General features: G+C 45.6%; 1 protein-coding gene across 1 annotated transcript in view; it reads left to right on the forward strand.

Annotated features, from left to right (window-relative positions):
- mapkapk5 (MAPK activated protein kinase 5) overlaps nucleotides 1-6,765 on the forward strand; it is a 115,646-nt gene extending 108,881 nt beyond the window's left edge. The window contains exons 13-15 of the mRNA XM_084323232.1: nucleotides 428-543; nucleotides 2,021-2,125; nucleotides 5,937-6,765. Of these exons, the coding sequence (XP_084179358.1) occupies nucleotides 428-543; nucleotides 2,021-2,125; nucleotides 5,937-6,031 (316 nt within the window). The 3' untranslated portion in view covers nucleotides 6,032-6,765. The remainder of the gene's footprint in view (nucleotides 1-427; nucleotides 544-2,020; nucleotides 2,126-5,936) is intronic.
- Nucleotides 6,766-23,892: the final 17,127 nt, after the last annotated feature.

Below are 23,892 nucleotides of genomic sequence, written 5' to 3' on the forward strand. Positions count from 1 at the left end.
ACTGTGACAATACATAGAAGGTTAACCCTTTTACTGCCACACAACAGCAGGTTAACCCTTTCACTGCGACAATACACAGAAGGTTAACCCTTTTACTGCCACAAAACAGCAGGTTAACCCTTTCACTGCGTCAATACACAGAAGGTTAACCCTTTCACTGCCACACGACAGCCGGTTAACCCTTTCACTGCCACACTACAGAAGGTTACCCCTTTACTATCACACTACCGACGGTTAACCATCGGTAGTGTGATAGTAAAGGGTTAACTTTCTGTAGTGTGGCAGTGAAAGGGTTAAGCTCTCTCCATCTCAGCAGGTCCCCAACCACTCTATATTAGAAAGTTTTAAGACCCCTTGATCAATAGTGTGTGTGTGTGTGTGTGTGTGGTTGTTTGGTTGTTTGTTTGGTTGTTTGTTTGTTTTACAGCCCAAAGCCCATGGACAGCTTCTTCCTCCACGACCCAGAGAATGGAGCGGAGGATTCTAATGTAGCGCTGGAGAAACTACGAGACGTCATCGCACAGTGTATACTACCACAGGCTGGTCAGTACACACACACACACACACACACACACACACACACACACACACACACACACACACACACACACACACACACACACACACACACAGTGTATACTACCACAGGCTGGTCAGTACACACACACACACACACACACACACACACACACACACACACGCGCAGTGTATACTACCACAGGCTGGTCAGTACACACACACACACACACACACACACACACACACACACACACACACACACGCAGTGTATACTACCACAGGCTGGTCAGTACACACACACACACATACACACACACACACACACACACACACACACACACACACACACACACACACACACACACACGCAGTGTATACTACCACAGGCTGGTCAGTACACACGCACACACACACACACACACACAGTGTATACTACCACAGGCTGGTCAGTACACACACACATACACACACACACACACACACACACACACACACACACACACACACACACACACACACACACACACACACACACACACACACACGCAGTGTATACTACCACAGGCTGGTCAGTACACACACACACACACACACACACACACACACACACACACACACACACACACAGTGTATACTACCACAGGCTGGTCAGGTCAGTACACACACACACACACACACACACACACACACACAGTGTATACTACCACAGGCTGGTCAGTACACACACACACACACACACACACACACACACACACACACACACACACACACACTGTATACTACCACAGGCTGGTCAGTACACACACACACACACACACACACACAATTTACACCATAAAACCACTAGTATATAGTCACCCAAATTTACACCATAAAACCACTAGTTAGTATATAGTTACCCAGTTTACACCATAAATAAACGGTGTTCCCCACTGGGCATTAGGTTATTTGTAGTGGTAAACTAGGGTTATGGTTTTCTACAGGTCTTAGGTTATTTGTGGGAATGGGGGGAAAAAAGAAGAAGCTAATTAAAAATTTTTAAGGAATATCCGGTTAATTGAAAACGAGTGTCTAAGCGGATATCCTGCACATTGCCAGTTTAAGTGGTTTGATGGGGAGCGTATATCTGTTCCCCGGGTCCTACTGTATGTTCCCCGCTCCCGATAAAAAGGGTCCTATCTTCCCCAAGGTCCTATGTTCTTGTCTTCCTCTACATCAAATATGTTGGTCACGTAGCAGTTTTCTCTCCCAACACCGCCACCAAATATTCTGTTGGTTGGTGCAGTGTTTACGGTATCTAAAATTATCTAGAACAAATTCTTCCTTATCATTATCATAGCCAATGTCATTGCCCCCCCGGATCCCGTAATAACAAGGTAGGCTAATGACAGTGTGACCCGGGGAACATGGGACCCTTTTTTTGGAAGGGAGATACAGTATCAGACTTTTTTTGGGAGGGGGAACATAGGGATGACCCCGTTTGATGACCCTGTGTGTCCAGGTGAGAACGAGGAGGAGAAGCTGAACGAGCTGATGCACGCGGCCTGGAGGTTCAACAGGGACTGCAAGCTGCTGAGAGACGGACTGCAGGGCCTCAGCTGGGACGGTCAGTAATCAAATCAAGATTCAAGAGGTTTATTTGTCACATACATTCCAGGGCATACAGTGAAATGCGGGTGGCCATGCCCTGCTTTGATTGTGCAATAATACTAAATAATAAAATAGACATCATAAACGGGTAATAAAATGGACATAAAATAGGCATGATAAAATAGACATGCTAAAGTCCTGAGATAGTGCAATACAATGTTAGCTACAGATTAAGGCACTGGGTCCTATGTACACTACTATACAATATACAGTTTTTACTCTATATCCTTATGCTATATCTAAACTATACTATACAAGAACCACATCAGTTCTTTCCTTAAAGTGACCTTTAGTTTCCTTGTTCCTTTAAAGTGTCCTTTCCATTTTGTTTAAAGTGACCGTTTGTGTGTGAGCGAATGCAGCATGTGTGTTGTGTGTGTGTATGTGTGTGCTCATGTGTACTTGTGTGTGGAGAGTTCAATGTTCTGATGGCCTCGGGGAAGAAGCTGAGCCTTAGTCTCTCTGTTCTTGCTGCATGTATGTGTAGGCGCTTGCCTGACCGCAGCAGCTTGAACTGTTGTTGGGGTGGTGGGGGTCTTTCATTATTTTGCAGGCTCTGGATTTGCACCTCCTGTTATATAAGTCCTGCAGGGGTGGTAGTGCAATACCCGTAGTACGCTCTGCTGAGCGCACCACTCTTTTTTTTTATCTACTTTTTCTCCCATTTTCTATTTTTCTCCCATCCCAATTTCGTATTGTCCAATTCTACCCTCCCCTGTCTCGAACGCTGTTAGGCCATGCCTCCCACAGGCCGGCTGCAATGTGGACAAAGCCTTGCATCACGTGTCCCCTCCAGTACACGAGGAGGCAGCCGTCGCATCTTTTCACCTGCACAGCGCGATCTCTCAGCGGCGAGGGTCTGCGTGGGAGGGTCACGCCGCCCCGTCACTTCCTGATTCTGCAGCGCAGGTGCACCAACCGACCTGTAGGAGTCGCTTTCCACAACGTCCGATCCCCACCCACCAGCTTCCCACCCCTAACACTGCCAATTGCGTTAGTATGAACGACCAGCCAAGCTGGTAGCAATGCAGAGAGCTGAGCTCGAACCCAGCATCTCCTGCATTAGTGGCGAGCGCCTTGCCCACTGCGCCACTTAGCCGCAGCGCACCACTCTCTGTAGGGCCTTCCTGTCCTGGGCCGTGCTGTTTCCAAACCAGGCAGTGATGTTTCCAGTCAGAATGCTCTCTACAGCCCCGGAAATCAAGGCCCGACAACACACGTTAATGTCCCCATGGGCCGGACACGTCTTCTTCAAGGCCTGACAATACACCTTAATGTCCCCATGGGCCGGACACATCTTCTTTAAGGCCTGACAACACACCTTAATGTCCCCATGGGCCGGACACATCTTCTTCAAGGCCTGACAACACACCTTAATGTCCCCATGGGCCGGACACGTCTTCTTTAACACATTGAGCGCCATAAGCTTCCCCCATCCTTCACTGTCTAGCGCCAGCTTTTCATGACCCTTTTCGCAATATTTCACGATCTTTGCGGACACTATTGTATATTCTATATTATAGCTATGGAGACAATAGTATGGCTCATTTGACAGACACTATTTCTAGTCCAACATGTAAAAAAGAGTTTGTTTCTACACACTGTAGTTTGTAGTTTATTTCACGCTAAACATCGTCCATTTCCATGATAATCCAGTCTTTTCCCATAGATCGCGAGATAAAACGCGTTATATGCAATACGCCCAAACCGTTCTGATTGATCACCTAAAACCCCAAATACTCTCAAATCAAAGGTATATACCATGTACATACCGGTATGTGCATTCACAAAATCATCAAAACTCAAACTCAAAACTGTGATCGTATTTGTCGAGCATGTTTTTCGTCTGGTGAAACACAGAACTGTGATCGTTAGAAAAACACGTTTCAGATTCAGTAAAATAGACATAGAATGTACCTTACCTTAGCCAGAAGGTATTCCAAGAAGAATAATTCCAAGTGATCGCATCGCCATCGCTATTACCAGTGTATATGTCTATACACGTTTCGATGGTCAAATACGCTTAGGCAATGGAATTTCGAGGCAATCGATGTGAATTTCTGTTCAAACGGGAGGAGGGGCCACTACCAAAAAAAAAAGAAGTGAGGCTGTGTATCAACACCAAGCCATTGCAGTTCAGACACGGACGATACTGCCACCTGGTGACAGTCGATCGGCATTGCAGTTCTAGTGTATGTGAATGTGCCACAGTGATGCAGATAGCTCCGGGCAAGTCTGTAGAGTGGGGATCAAAGTAAAAAGACCAAACAATCCAAAAACGTAATATCTCGTTTTTGGCACTCAACGCTTGTCGAGCATACACGTAATTTTCCGTTTTTGGCACAGAATGTGTTAATGTCCCCATGGGCCGGACACGTCTTATTTAACACATTGAGTGCCATAAGCTTCCCCCATCCTTCACTGTCTAGCGCCAGCTTTTCATGACCATTTTCGTGATATTTCACGATCTTTGCGGACACTATTGTATATTCTATATTATAGCTATGGAGACAATACTATGGCTCATTTGACAGTCACTATCTCTCGTCCAACATGTAAAAAAGAGAAAAAAAATTCATGTATACGTTTCGCGTGTTATCCCGTGGTGAATATTGTATAGTTTCAGAGTAGGGATGTTCGATATTGGCTATTTTACCGATATACCGATATTGTCCAACTCTTAATTTCTGATAGCGATATCAACCGATACTGATATATGCAGGGTTCCCCCCCCAAAAAACGGAATAATTTCAGGTAATTAACATTACATATCTCTTGTTGTGGAATTAACACAACATTATGCATACTTTTGACAATAAATAAAATAAGAATTTGTTATTACTTGCTTGCCTGGGTAAATAAAGGTTAAATAAATGTAAAACCGATATTTTCCCATATTACATTTTAATGCCAATATCGGCCGATAATATCTGTAGGCCGATAATATCGGACATCCCTATTTTAGAGTGATCCGGGCTAATTCCTGGAAGCTGAGTTATGGAGTGGTATGTGCATTTTGCGAAAGTCGTTCGCGTTGCTCGCCTGGACACGATACTATTTCCAAATCAAAGGTATATAATAGGTATTATGTTTCATCATGAAGGCATCAAAGGGGGGGGGTCGTTTTGTGATGCTCTGATCATCAGCAACGGCATACGTTGCGATCGATGTGAAATCATTGTAGGATCAAAGTAGGATTGATGTAATTATAGTCCTTACCTTTGCTAGGGGTTATTCCAAAATGAATAATCCAATTGTCTGATCGATTTCCAGTATTGATGTCCATCGGGTCCCTGACATGAAATTGCACAAACTATGCATCAAGTGTGCTGGACGCGTTTCAAGTGGCTCGAATGAAGCCTTTCACTTGCCCGGCGGGTACCATTTCTCCGCCTGGACCATATAAAATGTAACACACAGTGTGAAATAACGTTTCAAAGGGTAGGCGATACTGCCACCTAGCAGGATTCGGCCGGCATTGCATTCTCAAGGTCTCAGAATGAGTCCCAATGATACACGAGGTCCATGAGACTGTATAGAATATTAAAATTGAATAAAAGAAAAAACGATAAACGCTCAACCGTTGGCGAGATAACCCGAATTTTTACGTGATTGGCGCTGAAAGTGTTAATGTTGCACCCAAAACGACCAAAGCAAATTCCTTGTATGTGAAAACTACTTGGCAATAAAGACCTTTTTGATTCTGATTCTGACATGTTCCAATGAATTCCAGATTGTAGTTTTGATATAATCGTCTTTTCTTTCAGGTCGAACCTTCTCTGACAAAGTGGACCGTCTGAAGCTGGCTGAGATTGTGAAGCAGGCCATCGAAGAGAAGACCAACCTCCAAGAATCTCAGTAGCAAAAAAAAAAAAAAAACTGCTGTCTTTCTATCAATTTTTATATTGTTTATTATAACCCTTTTTAAGCCAATAACTGTAAAGAGGCTTTTTATAATGTCAATCGATTATATCAATTGAAATTGATTTTCCATGAATTCACTTGCAAAAACCTATTGTACAGCTGTAGATACAGTTCAAAGAGGACGCGTTGGTACTACTATACATTTTTTATGAACAACTACAAAGAACATCATGGAAGAAAAAATCTATATTTTAGTTTTTGCAGAAAAAAAAAGAAAAGAAAAAAAAAAGTAAGAGGAAAAAAATCTGCGAAAGAGAGGAAGTTATTTTCTGGGAGGGATTTTTTTCTAGCTGCTTGTCCAGGACATTGTTATCTCACTCGTTTTATTTCATTTTATTCGATTTTATTTTAATTTCTCTCTTTTAACAATTCTGAGAATTATATTTATTTAACAAAAAGAATTCCATTATTTTGTACCTATATCTCGTAGCCGGTCGACGGGCTCTAAAGTTGAGGAGACGTCTCCATTGTGACTTTGTTCTTCAATACTTTCATTTGAATTGTCTGAATGCTTCCCTCCCCCGTGACCCTCCCTGCTCGACCACCCCGTGACCCTCCCTGCTCGACCTCCCTGTGACCCTCCCTGCTCGACCTCCCCCGTGACCCTCCCTGCTCGACCACCCCGTGACCCTCCCTGCTCGACCACCCCGTGACCCTCCCTGCTCGACCTCCCTGTGACCCTCCCTGCTCGACCTCCCCGTGACCCTCCCTGCTCGACCACCCCGTGACCCTCCCTGCTCGACCTCCCCCGTGACCCTCCCTGCTCGACCTCCCCCGTGACCCTCCCTGCTCGACCTCCCTGTGACCCTCCCTGCTCGACCACCCCGTGACCCTCCCTGCTCGACCTCCCTGTGACCCTCCCTGCTCGACCTCCCTGTGACCCTCCCTGCTCGACCACCCCGTGACCCTCCCTGCTCGACCTCCCTGTGACCCTCCCTGCTCGACCTCCCCGTGACCCTCCCTGCTCGACCACCCCGTGACCCTCCCTGCTCGACCTCCCCGTGACCCTCCCTGCTCGACCACCCCGTGACCCTCCCTGCTCGACCTCCCCCGTGACCCTCCCTGCTCGACCTCCCTGTGACCCTCCCTGCTCGACCTCCCTGTGACCCTCCCTGCTCGACCTCCCCCGTGACCCTCCCTGCTCGACCTCCCTGTGACCTTCCCTGTTCGACCTTCCCTGCTGCGTCTCTACAATTCGTAGCCGCATTTCTGCAGACCCCTCTGATTGGTTGAGCTCCATTTCTGCAGACCCCTCTCTGATGGGTTGAGCGAAGCCCCTCTCTGATTGGAAATGTACTACGTTATTTCGCGTGACTTCGCGGTTTATTCATAACGTTATGCACATTTCACAACACAGCCAGCTGTCAGAAACTCTACATTGTAACGTTGTTATTTCGCGGCCTGCCCATTTGATGTTCCCAAATCATGTTCAGAAAGTATCACATCACAGAGACTTCTATTGACCAAGGAAGGAAGTAGTTATTATTAGTAAGACACAACATTTCCGTAGCAATTGACCACCAGACTCTCTCTTAAGGCATTAACTGGGTTAATTAATATAAATGTTATATTGTAACTGTCTAGTTACACATTGGTTCCGAAACATGTGTGTTTCTGGCTGCAATTAAAACTTTGAATCTGAGAGAGCTCTGGTCAGCGAAGCAGGCGAGCGAATATTATTAGTTTTTAATGACAAACCAATTACATAATCCTATCCAACATATGTGTAAAGGCACACACAACATATTCCAGTTAACGGTATATTTTTTTAATGATTCGTTATGGCGTAATCAATACTTCCATGCGTATAAATTGCGTTCGCGACCTCCATGTTTTGGGGCTATTCATCAGAAAACTCGAATCCGGGATTCGGCTCCCATCCGTCGGGCAACAACTGTGGGTTTTCAGCCTCTCTCTCTGGAGCTTAACGGAGTTTCGACTCCTGGCTAGAGGAGCTTGTCGCGGCTCATGCGCATGCGCGCGATCGGCCAATCAGAGAGGGGTCTGCAGAAATGGCCTCAACCAATCAGAGAGGGGTCTGCAGAAATGCGGATACGAATTGTAGAGACGCTTCCCTGCTCGACCGCCCCGTGACCCTCCCTGCTCGACCTCCCTGTGACCCACCCTGCTTGACCTCCCCGTGACCCTCCCTGTGACCCACCCTGCTCGACCTCCCCGTGACCTTCCCTGCTCGACCTCCCCGTGACCTTCCCTGCTCGACCTCCCTGTGACCTTCCCGTGACCTTCCCTGCTTGACCTCCCTGTGACCCTCCCTGCTCGACCTCCCTGTGACCTTCCCTGCTCGACCTTCCTGTAACCTTCCCTGCTCGACCTCTCTCTGACCCTCCCTGCTTGACCTCCCTGTGACCTTCCCTGCTCGACCTCCCCGTGACCTTCCCTGCTCGACCTCCCCGTGACCCTCCTTGCTCGACCTCCCTGTGACCTTCCCTGCTCGACCTCCCCGTGACCTTCCCTGCTCGACCTCTCCAACGAACAGGGAGGAGCCACAAGGATGGAGGAGCCACAAGGACGGAGGGGCCACGGGGAGGGAGGAGCCACAAGGAGGGAAGGGCCATGGGGATGGAGGGGTCACAGGGAGGGAGGGGCTATGGGGAGGGAGGAGCCATGGGAGGGAGGGGCCACGGGGAAAGGAAACAAAAGTTTACATTCGTTCCTGGTGCCCATCGTCTACCGTCTCGCGGCAAAGACATTAACATCCAAGAAGACCAGACGGACATAAAGACATTAACACCCAAGAAGACCAGATGGACATAAAGCAACATGGCGTTCTGTCCTCTCGGCTCAATGGAGGCTCGTATGGTTTCGGGTCAGGGGTCACAGAGGTCAGGGGTCACAGAGGTCGGGGGTCATTTTGGAATCGGAGAGTTTCCTGGTTCATTCTCGGCAGAGTGGTTCAGTGTCGGGGGAGAGGAAGCAGACCTGGCAAAACATAATGAAATTATTGTTCAATAGTTTTTAGAGAATGAGGTGACATCTATTGCAAGTCCACTTCTGGAGGGCCGTTCAAGTGTCTTGCGGCTTATAATCAAGTGCACCTTAATTAGTTGAATAATATATGAAATCGTTTTCAAATGTAGTTTTTGCCTGGTGCTGACGTGAGCCCGGAAGGTCTTAAGTTACTTTTCACTCACGGCATCGATGATGATCTGTGAAATGGCCACTGTTGTGGTCAGCCGATTTTGCTGCCGTTCAGTAACATTGGGAGTCTTGTGGAGAAGTGGGATGTGGGTCAGTTATCAAATTAAATACTCCTTTCCTTGTTTGAGTTTGCATACCGTGAGAGAGCTTGACCTGGGGGTCACGACCTTGGGAGCCTGTGACACCCCAAAGATTTATTTTCAAACCCGATCCGTAAAATTTGACACTACATTTCTGAATTCTCGCCGATCTTTAACCCTTTAAGCTATTAGGCGGGCTCTACTTGGCAAGATGTGTAGGGTTCACGCTGAGCTCCTCTACCATGCAAAATAAGGGGATATCGGAATAATAATTGAAACCTTTTCATTAAAAAATTCAAATCTAGGTCTCCTGGAATTGCAGCAGTATTTAGCCGGCTGTGATGCGGAAGGTGCCACAGTAAGACCACAGCTTATTTACGTGCAGCGAGCCCCATTAGCATCTGGACAGAAACCTGTTGATGTCTCAGTATCAATTTATTAATGTGGGATAATAAGTGGCACACTAATTTACGATGCTCACGGGCTCTAATTTGTCGGTGTTCTCAGTCACAGACATGAATGACTAACTGCGGTTGTTTCTCGCTATCAACTTCCCCATAGAGTTTAATCTGAATTATTTATTTATTATTATTATAATAACATTTTTATAAAGGCATTTCTGCTTCATTAGATACAGTAGTCACATGGCACATGAAGAGGGGAGGGCATCACAGAGTCAGACCCCCGGATGTCGCCATTGTTCCTAGCGTTCTTGTGTGTTTCGCCCTACACTGGTGCCACACCACAGCTCCTTGGCACATGGGTAGTCATTTAATGATGATAACCTGTTTTGCAAATTTGTTATTAACTAAACTAAATTGATATACGCTAGAGCTGGGAGGTATGCCATCATGGATCCATGCAAAGGCATGGATTTTTACTATACTATCAGCCACATATTGTTAAAAAAAAAAGAATCAACGTTTATTTTGTAATTGAAAAAAACATTTTTCATAATGAAAATATAGCATTTTGAATGAAATAGCACCATGACAATTATATGACACCAGACATATGATAAATTATATAAAGACATAAGTCATATCACATTGTAATTTGTACTGAAAAATGTAATGCCGTTCAAACCAGTCCGGTGGCTTTAAACCATGGGACCACAACATCCAACCTGTCCTGCTGCTTATGGAGTTCACTATATGACGTGTTGCATATTATATATACACATGTGGACGAGTTGTACCATCTCTCTGTGTTGTCCGTATTATGGTCTGGCAGAGGCCTCGCCGGATTCACTTCCTGCTTCGCTGTGGCGGCCATCACGGAGCGGCTCCCCGGTGGGATGAGAACACGACCTCCCTCCCTGCCTCTGAAGTGGTAACTGATCTGGAACATGTCGTCGACGCTCGGTCGGTTCCCGTCGTCACGTCTCGAAACCCTGCCCCCTTTTCTCGATCCTCCCCATCAAGAAAAGAGGGTGGGGTTTAATCGACCCATCAGTGATTTCTTCATAGAGGGTGAAAGGAAGGGGTTAGTTTGCAGGAATTTGAACGGGGCTACAACAGAGAACACTAAAATGCCTGTTAGGACATGACACGTTCTCTCCTTTTCATTACTTGATTAATCGTTGTATTTATGTTGATTTTTTTTCTGTTTTGTTTTGAAGAAAGAAAACGCTATCAAATGTATTTGTTTTCTAAGGTTAGCCGGAGTCGTAGCCTTACTGCGCGCGGAGGAGAAGCGGCTCGTTTTCATTCCTCCGCCTGAGCGTCTCTTCATGGAGTTCTACACATCGACCCCCTGTGCTTTTTTTTTTTATCTTGATGAGAATCCTGTCCTTTCAGACTGAGGAGCGCATTTGATGCAATATGTATGAACTGACATCAGGAACAATGTTGAAGCCTTCCTTTGTGCGTCTGTATGTTCTGGGTACGTTCAAAATAAAAGAAATGCAAAGCATGAAGCGTGAAGTTAAGAGATTATACTAGAGTCGAGACGGAAAGCGATGAGGTGGATCTGTTGATCCTTGTTCCACAGGTAGTGAATTCTCCAACCCACACATCAGACCAAAACTAAATATTTAAACAAAAAAGACAAAGCGGAGCACCAAGCAGAGCTTTTTTGCCTAGAGGTCCCTGCATTGTGAAGATCTTGGTATATATATGGCTGACATCCCTTATCCACCTCCAGCCTGGCAGGCTAGGGAGCGGTCAGTGGTCATCCACTGCTTCCTTTAAGTGAAATGCATCTTGGGAGGAAGGTAAACATTAGAAGCCTTACCCTGGGAGGAAGGTAAACATTAGAAGAGTTACCCTGGGAGGAAGGTAAACGTTAGAAGAGTTACCCTGGGAGGAAGGTAAACATTAGAAGAGTTACCCTGGGAGGAATGTAAACGTTAGAAGAGTTACCCTGGGGGGCGTCTACGTGGCGTAGTGGGCAAGGCGCTCGCCACGAATGCGGAGGCGCTGGGCTCGAACAAGCTCCACATTGCTTTCAGTTTAGCTGGTCGTTCATACTAATACACATTGGCCGTATTAGGGGGTGGGAAACTGATGGGTGGGGATCGGGCGTTGTGGAGGAAGATGAATGTTAGAAGCGTTACCCTGGGACAAAGGGAAGCGTTAGAAGAGTTACCCTGGGAGGAAGGTAAACATTAGAAGCGTTGCCCTGGGAGGAAGATGAACGTTAGAAGTGTTGCCCTGGGAGGAAGATGAACGTTAGAAGTGTTACACTGGGACGAAGGTAAACGTTAGAAGAGTTACCCTGGGAGGAAGGTAAACATTAGAAGAGTTACCCTGGGAGGAAGATGAACGTTAGAAGCGTTGCCCTGGGAGGAAGATGAACGTTAGAAGTGTTACACTGGGACGAAGGTAAACGTTAGAAGAGTTACCCTGGGAGGAAGGTAAACGTTAGAAGAGTTACCCTGGGAGGAAGGTAAACATTAGAAGAGTTACCCTGGGAGGAAGGTAAACGTTAGAAGAGTTACCCTGGGAGGAAGGTAAACGTTAGAAGAGTTACCCTGGGAGGAAGGTAAACGTTAGAAGAGTTACCCTGGGAGGAAGATGAACGTTAGAAGCGTTGCCCTGGGAGGAAGATGAACGTTAGAAGTGTTACACTGGGACGAAGGGAAGCGTTAGAAGAGTTACCCTGGGAGGAAGGTAAACAAGAGTTACCCTGGGAGGAAGGTAAACATTAGAAGAGTTACCCTGGGAGGATGGTAAACATTAGAAGACTTACCCTGGGAGGAAGGTAAACATTAGAGAGTTACCCTGGGAGGAAGATAAACGTTAGAAGCGTTACCCTGGGAGGAAGGTAAACGGAAGAGTTACCCTGGGAGGAAGGTAAACGTTAGAAGAGTTACCCTGGGAGGAAGGGAAGCGTTAGAAGAGTTACCCTGGGAGGAAGGGAAGCGTTAGAAGAGTTACCCTGGGAGGAAGGTAAACAGAAGAGTTACCCTGGGAGGAAGGTAAACGTTAGAAGAGTTACCCTGGGAGGAAGGTAAACATTAGAAGAGTTACCCTGGGAGGAAGATAAACGTTAGAAGCGTTACCCTGGGAGGAAGGTAAACGTTAGAAGCGTTACCCTGGGAGGAAGATAAACGTTAGAAGCGTTACCTTGGGAGGAAGGTACACGTTAGAAGCGTTACCCTGGGAGGAAGGTAAACGTTAGAAGCGTTACCCTGGGAGGAAGATAAACGTTAGAAGCGTTACCCTGGGAGGAAGGTAAACGTTAGAAGAGTTACAAAGGCGCCTCCCTCAAACTGAACAGTGACATCTCCTTAGCAAATGACCTCAATACCTTCTATGCGAGGTTTGATGCTGGTAATAACACCAGCCCACAAGCCACGGCAATGGGGGGGGGGGGGGGGGGGTCTGCTGCTGATGGAGACTCAGTGTTCAGGGTAACAGAGCATGAGGTGAGGCGGACCTTTAAAAAATTGAATATCAGGAAGGCAGCAGGTCCGGACGGCATCCCCGGCCGCGTCCTAAAAGTCTGTGCCGACCAACTGGCCCCGGTATTCACTGACATATTTAACCTGTCCTTAGAACAGGCTGTCATCCCCACCTGCCTGAAGAAGTCCACTATTATCCCTGTACCCAAAAAATCCAAGCCTGCTTGCCTCAACGACTACCGCCCTGTAGCTCTCACCTCCATAGCCATGAAGTGCTTTGAGAAGCTAGTAAAGGGCTACATCTGCTCCTCCCTCCCCATCAACATGGACCCCCTGCAATTTGCATACCGCCCCAACAGGTCCACGGAGGACGCCATAGCCCATGTGCTGCACACAGCAGCATCACACCTGGACAAGAGGCAGGGGAACTATGTGAGAATGCTATTCATCGACTACAGCTCGGCATTCAATACCATAGTCCCCTCCATACTCATAGCCAAGCTCAGGGACCTGGGCTTGAACTATGACCTCTGCCAGTGGGTCTTGGACTTCCTGACGGGCAGACCCCAGGTGGTGAGAGCAGGCAACTGCACCTCCTCATCCATCACCCTCAACATAGGGGCCTCCCAGGGCTGTGTTCTGAGTCCCCTCCTCTACTCCCTGTACACACACGACTGTGTGGCTCAGCGGAGTAGCAATACAATCATCAAATTTGCTGACGACACAGTGGTGGTGGGCCTGATCTCTGCCAACGACGAGAGGGCCTACCTGGAAGAGGTCAAGGTCCTGGCGGGATGGTGCCAGGAAAACAGCCTCTCCCTGAACGTCAGCAAAACAAAGGAGATGATTGTGGACTTCAGGAGGTCGGGGGTCAAGGACTACAGCCCCCTCAGCATCGACGGGGCACCGGTTGAGAGAGTCAACAGCTTTAAGTACCTCGGAGCCTACATATCCGAGGACTTGACATGGACCACACACATTGACAGTGTTGTGAAGAAGGCACGACAACGCCTCTACTTCCTCAGGCGCCTAAGGAAGTTCCAAGTCAGTCAGAAGATCCTTAAGAACTTCTACTCATGTACAATAGAGAGCATCTTGACTGGCAACATCACCTCCTGGTTTGGGAATAGCACTGCACAAGACCGAAGCAGACTACAAAGAGTGACACGTTCAGCCGAACGCACAATTGGAGGGGGGCTCCCCACCCTCCAGAACATTTACAACAAGCGTTGCAAGGGCAAGGCTAAGAGAATCATTAAAGACTCCAGTCACCCGAACAACTGCCTCTTTGAACTGCTGCGGTCAGGCAAGCGATACCGGAGTCTCAAGGCGAGCACAGAAAGACTCAGAAGAAGCTTCTATCCCCAGGCCATCAGGCTGCTAAACGAACAATGAACACTACACAACAACAACCATCAAACGCACATAGCACACACATCCACACGCACACACTCACTTTAAACAAACACACTGTAGCACCCACTCCACACACTTTATAGCACACACCCACTTTAAACAAACACACTGTAGCACCCACTCCCCACACTTTATATTTATTGATGAAGGATTGCACTACAACTCGTACACCTTACTGTAAATTGTACCTAAATTGTACCTCATCCCATTTCTGCTTTGCACTATATAGTACTGTACATTAGTACACTGCATAGTATTGTATATTATATGGTAACTCAGTTACGTCTATTCTGCATCGAACATTGTACATATGTCTATACTGAACACTGTGACCTCATTTTCTACTTCTAAATTACATGCTATACTATGTTATTTGATACTATCTTGTCTAGCACAGTCTCTGGAGCGTAACAGTAAGAAGCATTTTGTATGAAAGTATTCTGTACTTCTGTATGACAACTATTAAAGAAACTTGAAACTTGAACCCTTGGAGGATGGTAAACGTTAGAAGAGTTACCCTGGGAGGAAGGTAAACGTTAGAAGCGTTACCCTGGGAGGAAGGTAAGCGTTAGAAGAGTTACCCTGGGAGGAAGGTAAACGTTAGAAGAGTTACCCTGGGAGGAAGGTAAACGTTAGAAGTGTTACCCTGGGAGCAAGGTAAACGTTAGAAGAGTTACCCTGGGAGGAAGGTAAACATTAGAGAGTTACCCTGGGAGGAAGGTAAACATTAGAAGCGTTGCCCTGGGAGGAAGGTAAACATTAGAAGCGTTTACCTCTGAGGAAGGTAAACGTTAGAAGCGTTGCCCTGGGACGAAGGCACGTTAGAAGCGTTACCCTGGGAGGGAGGTAAACATTCGAAGAGTTACCCTGGGAGGAAGGTAAACATTAGAAGAGTTACCCTGTGAGGAAGATGAGCGTTAGAAGCGTTATCCTGGGAAGAAGATAAACGTTAGAAGCGTTACCCTGGGACGAAGGGAAGCGTTAGAAGAGTTACCCTGGGAGGAAGGGAAACGTTAGAAGCGTTACCCTGGGAGGAAGATAAACGTTAGAAGAGTTACCCTGGGAGGGAGGTAAACGGAACCGTTACCCTGGGAGGAAGATAAACGTTAGAAGCGTTACCCTGGGAGGAAGGTAAACATTAGAACTTGAAGAGTTACCCTGGGAGGAAGGTAAACATTAGAAGAGTTACCCTGGGATGAAGGGAAGCGTTAGAAGTGTTGCCCTGGGAGGAAGGTAAACGTTAGAAGCGTTGCCCTGGGACGAAGGTACACGTTAGAAGCATTACCCTGGGACGAAGGTAAACATTAGAAGAGTTACCCTGGGAGGAAGGTAAACATTAGAAGAGTTACACTGTGAGGAAGATAAACGTTAGAAGCGTTACCCTGGGAGGAAGATAAACGTTAGAAGCGTTACCCTGTGAGGAAGGTAAACATTAGAAGCGTTTACCTCTGAGGAAGGTAAACGTTAGAAGCGTTGCCCTGGGACGAAGGCACGTTAGAAGCGTTACCCTGGGAGGGAGGTAAACATTAGAAGAGTTACCCTGGGAGGAAGGTAAACATTAGAAGAGTTACCCTGTGAGGAAGATGAACGTTAGAAGCGTTATCCTGGGAAGAAGATAAACGTTAGAAGCGTTACCCTGGGACGAAGGGAAGCGTTAGAAGAGTTACCCTGGGAGGAAGGGAAACGTTAGAAGCGTTACCCTGGGACGAAGGGAAGCGTTAGAAGAGTTACCCTGGGAGGAAGGGAAACGTTAGAAGCGTTACCCTGGGAGGGAGGTAAACGGAACCGTTATCCTGGGAGGAAGATAAACGTTAGAAGCGTTACCCTGGGAGGAAGGTAAACATTAGAAGAGTTACCCTGGGACGAAGGGAAGCGTTAGAAGTGTTGCCCTGGGAGGAAGGTAAGTAAGTAAGTAAGTAAGTAAGTATTTATAAAGCACCTTTCATACATGTCATGTAGCTCAAAGTGCTGTACACAATTATAGGCATATATAACGATAAAAGCAATAAAGTCATAGTGATCAGTTAAGATCAATGTTTAAAAAAAAATAATAATAATAATAATAATAATAATAGTAACGTAAAAATAAAAATAACGTAAAAACAGTCATTTGCTTACCAGTTTGGGAGAACAGGTCCGCACAAACATTTCCGCTCAGTGGCAACCGGAAGTGCACTAAACCAATGCACTTGTATGGTAGGTAGCAATGTTTAGGTCTTATAATGCTAGTGTAGTTACGTTTTTATCAGTGGTCATAGTTGGGTCCATAGTGCTTTACCAAGTCCCATGGATCCATCAGTGGCCGTGTATTGTGTGCGTATGTACCCGTTCGCTCATGTGGTCAGTGGCCAGAGTTGGGTCCACAGGACTTATCCAAGTCCCATGGACCCATCAGTGGCCGCGTCTTGTGGTAGAAAGAAAGAAAAAGAAAAACGTATAAAGAAAACAGTCTAAAGTTTGAAAGTTTGGGAGGTCCGCAAAAACACGCCTTCAGCTCAGAAGCTGAGGCGTGTCAAAAACTTTTGAAAAACTGGAGGCGTGTCTCCTATAGTACCCATTCCTTCATCTAAAAAGTTTGAAAGTTTGGGAGGTCCGCAAAAACACGCCTTCAGCTCAGAAGCTGAGGCGTGTCAAAAACGTTTGAAAAACTGGAGGCGTGTCTCCTATTGTACCCATTCCTTCATCTAAAAGGTTTGAAAGTTTGGGAGGTCCGCAAAAACACGCCTTCAGCTCAGAAGCTGAGGCGTGTCAAAAACTTTTGAAAAACTGGAGGCGTGTCTCCTATGTACCCGTTCCTTCATCTAAAAAGTTGGGTCCACAAGGCTTATCCTAGCCTCATGGATCCATCAGGTTTTTCCAAGCCATAACTATTTGTAAGCTAGACTGTATAGGTACGTTTTTAATTTTCCTTTAAAAATGTGTATAGAGCTGGCGTTTCTGATGTGTGTTGGTAGTGTGTTCCATAGTTTTGGGGCATAGTTGGCAAATGCCATACTTCCTATCCTTTTTTGGTTTCTGGGCGTGTCTAGTAAACCTGTAGTGGATGACCGTAGCGTTCTTGAGGGCAGATAACTAACTAGGGAATTTGCTATGTATTTTGGGCCTTGCTCATTAAGAGCTTTATATGTTAGGAAAAGGACCTTAAAATCAATTCTATGAGTTATTGGAAGCCAGTGCAGAGTGGCCAGGACTGGAGTGATATGTTCTCTTCTCCTTGTATGAGTTAGTAATCGAGCTGCAGAGTTTTGGATAAGCTGAAGCTTCCCAATGGTTGCTTTGGGAAGACCAGTGAACAGTGCATTACAATAGTCAAGCCGACTTGATACAAAAGCATGAATAAGTTTCTCTGCATCCTTTTTATTTACGAAAGGTCTTACTTTCGCTATGTTTCTTAGGTGGAAGAATGACGTTTTCATGGCCTTATTTATATGAGACTTAAAGGTCAGGTCTGAGTCCAAGATGACACCTAGGCTTGTAACCTCAGTCTTTACATAGGATGACAGACTCCCCAGGTTTTTACAAAGCACTTCCCTTTTCGCTTTTGGGCCGATCAATAGGATTTCGGTCTTGCTTTCGTTTAATTTTAGGAAGTTATTGTTCATCCACTTGTTTATTGCTAACAGACAATTTGTAATGGACTGTATGGCTGTAGTGTTATTTGGTTCTGCGGAGATATATAGTTGTGTATCATCAGCATAACTATGGAAGCATACATTGTGGTCTCGAATGATGTAAACGTTAGAAGCGTTGCCCTGGGACGAAGGTACACGTTAGAAGCATTACCCTGGGACGAAGGTAAACATTAGAAGAGTTACCCTGGGAGGAAGGTAAACATTAGAAGAGTTACCCTGTGAGGAAGATAAATGTTAGAAGCGTTGCCCTGGGACGAAGGCACGTTAGAAGCGTTACCCTGGGAGGGAGGTAAACATTAGAAGAGTTACCCTGGGAGGAAGGTAAACATTAGAAGAGTTACCCTGTGAGGAAGATGAACGTTAGAAGCGTTATCCTGGGAAGAAGATAAACGTTAGAAGCGTTACCCTGGGACGAAGGGAAGCGTTAGAAGAGTTACCCTGGGAGGAAGGGAAACGTTAGAAGCGTTACCCTGGGACGAAGGGAAGCGTTAGAAGAGTTACCCTGGGAGGAAGGGAAACGTTAGAAGCGTTACCCTGGGAGGGAGGTAAACGGAACAGTTATCCTGGGAGGAAGATAAACGTTAGAAGCGTTACCCTGGGAGGAAGGTAAACATTAGAAGAGTTACCCTGGGACGAAGGGAAGCGTTAGAAGTGTTGCCCTGGGAGGAAGGTAAACGTTAGAAGCGTTGCCCTGGGACGAAGGTACACGTTAGAAGCATTACCCTGGGACGAAGGTAAACATTAGAAGAGTTACCCTGGGAGGAAGGTAAACATTAGAAGAGTTACCCTGTGAGGAAGATAAACGTTAGAAGCGTTACCCTGGGAGGAAGATAAACGTTAGAAGCGTTACCCTGGGAGGAAGGTAAACATTAGAAGAGTTACCCTGGGAGGAAGGTAAACATTAGAAGAGTTACCCTGGGAGGAAGATGAACATTAGAAGAGTTACCCTGGGAGGAAGGTAAACATTAGAAGAGTTACCCTGGGAGGAAGGTAAACATTAGAAGAGTTACCCTGGGAGGAAGGTAAACGTTAGAAGTGTTACCCTGGGAGGAAGGTAAACATTGGAAGAGTTACCCTGGGAGGAAGGTAAACGTTAGAAGAGTTACCCTGGGAGGAAGGTAAACGTTAGAAGCCTTACCCTGGGAGGAAGATTAGTTTAGGAGAGAAAGGAGACAAATATATTAGCAAATGGGGGAAATATTTGCAATTTCACTCACTATAAAAGGAGGGGGGGCACACTTGTCTAAGACAGCGACGATGCACATGAGTATATAATACCTGACAAATGCACCATGTTTATGTTGACAAGAATGGCTCTATGTTTTAAAGTAGATTTATTTTTTCGTTTGGTGTTTTCTTTTTGTTTTGGTATTTTTTTAATGGTAGTATTTTTCGTTTGTTTAGGTTTACTTATTCTTATGTCTTTATTTTTTATTTTTATTTAATTTTTTTCTTCTGTTTTCCGCCCCATATAGGTGTCTCAGGACTGACCCATGCTGATGCAAAATATGTAATTCATTGTATTGTCCTGAAGTACTGTGTGCAAAAAGAAAAAATATGCAATAAAGTATAAGTCATAAAAAAGAATACAGAGGCGCCTCGCCGAGGTGTTCTAAACGTAGTGAAAGTCAATTATTTTGCGACAATGACCGAGTATAGGCTATACATTATCCCGCTTATTACATGGCTAACTTACTAACAATATACCTAATTCATTTTACACCATCGACAAGACGAGATCAAATGCAGACGCAGTTCTGTTCTGTCGCTCCGTGCTGTCATCGCCGGCAGCTTCGCCGGCAGCCGGCAGGTGTGTGATTGCACTGATGCAGTGTGTGTCAGTGGGCTTGATTGCTTCAGCTGCGAACAGCGGTCATTATTGCTCGGCAGAGGTCCGTTATCGAGTAATAACGGACCTCTGCCGAGCGATATTGACCAATCACAATCAAGCATTTCGGCAAATGTTAAAACGCCATGTAATAATCTACTATATTCTTACCTGGCTGACGTGATGCCTCTCCCCTCCCTGCACGTTTTGTATGCGGACAAGCGAATCTCTTATATCCGATGTCTCCACACTCAAAACAATGCAATATGACAGCGCTTGTGTGCATTCACATGTTTTGGGATGTGTGAGATTAAAGTGCCCTTTTAATAAATCAAAGACTGTGTCACTTATTCTTTTTTTTATTCTATATAAAAAGTTTGCATTGATCATCCACCAGGCATCTTCCCCGTAGCCTTTTAATACACTCCGACAGTGATTGTTGTACCGTAGACGAGAGCTATTTTATTGCACTATTTTTTACTCTGTCTATCTCATGCTAATTGGTCTATTTATCTTATTCTGTCTATTTTATACTCACTTTATGCATTGCTTTTATTTAGTCAGAAACCTGCTAATAGTTTTAATTATTAATTTAATTAGATTTTAATGTCAGAAATCTAATACAATCTTTGTATGAAAGGTGCTATACAAATAAAAAGTGTATTATTATTATTATTATTATTATTATTATTATTATTATTATTATTAAGGTATTTCAAACTTAACAACAAAGTGAAGGATTAGAGCCCTTCTTCCACCACTGCTGTTTTGACTCATACAACCAGTGCTGGATCTTGTGCACCCCCTGCTGGTACATCCTGCTTACTACAACTGTACATGTGCTTAGCATAAAGCAATGACACATGATGGGACAATGAGGCAATTGAGAGATGAGCAAAATTGTCATTAAATGGGACATAATTTGGGATGAACTCAGCGAGGATGACAGTGGGGAACAAAAGAATATTGAAAAGACACCGCCATAATTGCCCAACCGTGTTGGGTCATGGGTCACGCCTGTGTCAAGGTCAAATGGTAAATGGCTGCATTTATATAGCAGCTTTTATCCAAAGCACTTTACAATTTGCTCCTCACATTATAATCATTCACTCACACATTCACACACCGATGGCAGAGTTCCAACTTGCACATCGGGAGCAATTAGGGGTTAAGTGTCTTGCTCAGGGACACTTTGACATGCTGCCCGGGAGGAGCGGGAATCAAACCGGGAACCTCCGGATTACTAGACGACTGCTCTACCTCTTGAGCCACTGTCGCCACCTTGAGACAAAGTCACCTTTATTTATATAGCACATTTAAAACCAACCGAAGTTGCACCAAAGTGCTTCACAGTACAAAGAAACAGACAAATTCAAAATACAATATAAAATGCACAAGCCAATGCAATACAATAAATACACTAAATAGTCACAACAGGACCAGGGATGTACGGCTTACCAAGCCTCAAAAAGCCCATGAAAACAAGTGCGATTTTAGCCGCAACTTAAAAACCTGAGGTCTGGGCAGACCGGATTTGTAGTGGCAGACTATTCCACAACTTGGGGACAGACACCGCATTATGGAACATGGACCTCAGATAGGGGGTGTTATGGAACATGGACCTCAGATAGGGGGTGTTATGGAACATGTACATCAGATAGGGGGTATTATGGAACATGGACCTCAGATAGGGGGTGTTAAAGGAACATGGACATCAGATAGGGGGTGTTATGGAACATGGACATCAGATAGGGGGTGTTATGGAACATGGACCTCAGATAGGGGGTGTTATGGAACATGGACCTCAGATAGGGGGTGTTATGGAACATGGACCTCAGATAGGGGGTGTTATGGAACATGGACCTCAGATAGGGGGTGTTATGGAACATGGACATCAGATAGGGGGTGTTATGGAACATGGACCTCAGATAGGGGGTGTTATGGAACATGGACATCAGATAGGGGGTGTTATGGAACATGGACCTCAGATAGGGGGTGTTATGGAACATGGACCTCAGATAGGGGGTGTTATGGAACATGGACCTCAGATAGGGGGTGTTATGGAACATGGACATCAGATAGGGGGCATTAAAGGAACATGGACATCAGATAGGGGGTTATGGAACATGGACCTCAGATAGGGGGTGTTATGGAACATGGACCTCAGATAGGGGGTGTTATGGAACATGGACCTCAGATAGGGGGTGTTATGGAACATGGACCTCAGATAGGGGGCGTTATGGAACATGGACATCAGATAGGGGGCATTAAAGGAACATGGACATCAGATAGGGGGTGTTATGGAACATGGACCTCAGATAGGGGGTGTTATGGAACATGGACATCAGATAGGGGGTGTTATGGAACATGGACATCAGATAGGGGGTGTTATGGAACATGGACCTCAGATAGGGGGTGTTATGGAACATGGACCTCAGATAGGGGGTGTTATGGAACATGGACATCAGATAGGGGGTGTTATGGAACATGGACATCAGATAGGGGGTGTTATGGAACATGGATGTCAGATAGGGGGTGTTAAAGGAACATGGACCTCAGATAGGGGGTGTTATGGAACATGGACCTCAGATAGGGGGTGTTATGGAACATGGACATCAGATAGGGGGCATTAAAGGAACATGGACATCATATAGGGGGTGTTAAAGGAACATGGACATCAGATAGGGGGAGTTATGGAACATGGACATTAGATAGGGGGTGTTATGGAACATGGACCTCAGATAGGGGGTGTTATGGAACATGGACCTCAGATAGGGGGTGTTATGGAACATGGACCTCAGATAGGGGGTGTTATGGAACATGGACCTCAGATAGGGGGCGTTATGGAACATGGACATCAGATAGGGGGCATTAAAGGAACATGGACATCAGATAGGGGGTGTTATGGAACATGGACCTCAGATAGGGGGTGCTATGGAACATGGACCTCAGATAGGGGGTGTTATGGAACATGGACATCAGATAGGGGGTGTTATGGAACATGGACATCAGATAGGGGGTGTTATGGAACATGGATGTCAGATAGGGGGTGTTAAAGGAACATGGATGTCAGATAGGGGGTGTTATGGAACATGGACATCAGATAGGGGGTGTTATGGAACATGGACCTCAGATAGGGGGCGTTATGGAACATGGACATCAGATAGGGGGCATTAAAGGAACATGGATGTCAGATAGGGGGTGTTAAAGGAACATGGATGTCAGATAGGGGGTGTTAAAGGAACATGGATGTCAGATAGGGGGCGTTAAAGGAACATGGATGTCAGATAGGGGGTGTTAAAGGAACATGGATGTCAGATAGGGGGTGTTATGGAACATGGACATCAGATAGGGGGTGTTATGGAACATGGATGTCAGATAGGGGGCGTTAAAGGAACATGGATGTCAGATAGGGGGTGTTAAAGGAACATGGATGTCAGATAGGGGGTGTTAAAGGAACATGGATGTCAGATAGGGGGTGTTATGGAACATGGATGTCAGATAGGGGGTGTTATGGAACATGGATGTCAGATAGGGGGTGTTAAAGGAACATGGATGTCAGATAGGGGGTGTTAAAGGAACATGGATGTCAGATAGGGGGGCGTTGACCCATAAAAGGTTGAGAATCACTGTTATAAATAAATAAAGGTGAAAATAAAACAGTCATCAATAGCAAGCATGCGAAACAGGAAGGGGTTGAACCACAATTGATCACAAATTATGTTGAATGGTTGACTTTTTATTAGTTTAGAAATAAAATATACACAACCAGAACTTCACCTCAACAGTGTTAACTGACCATAACATTTTATATAGATATTCATTCATTTAGCTAGC

Source organism: Notolepis coatsorum (assembly GCF_963971535.1).
Source record: "Notolepis coatsorum genome assembly, chromosome: 10".
Lineage (NCBI taxonomy): Eukaryota > Metazoa > Chordata > Actinopteri > Aulopiformes > Paralepididae > Notolepis > Notolepis coatsorum.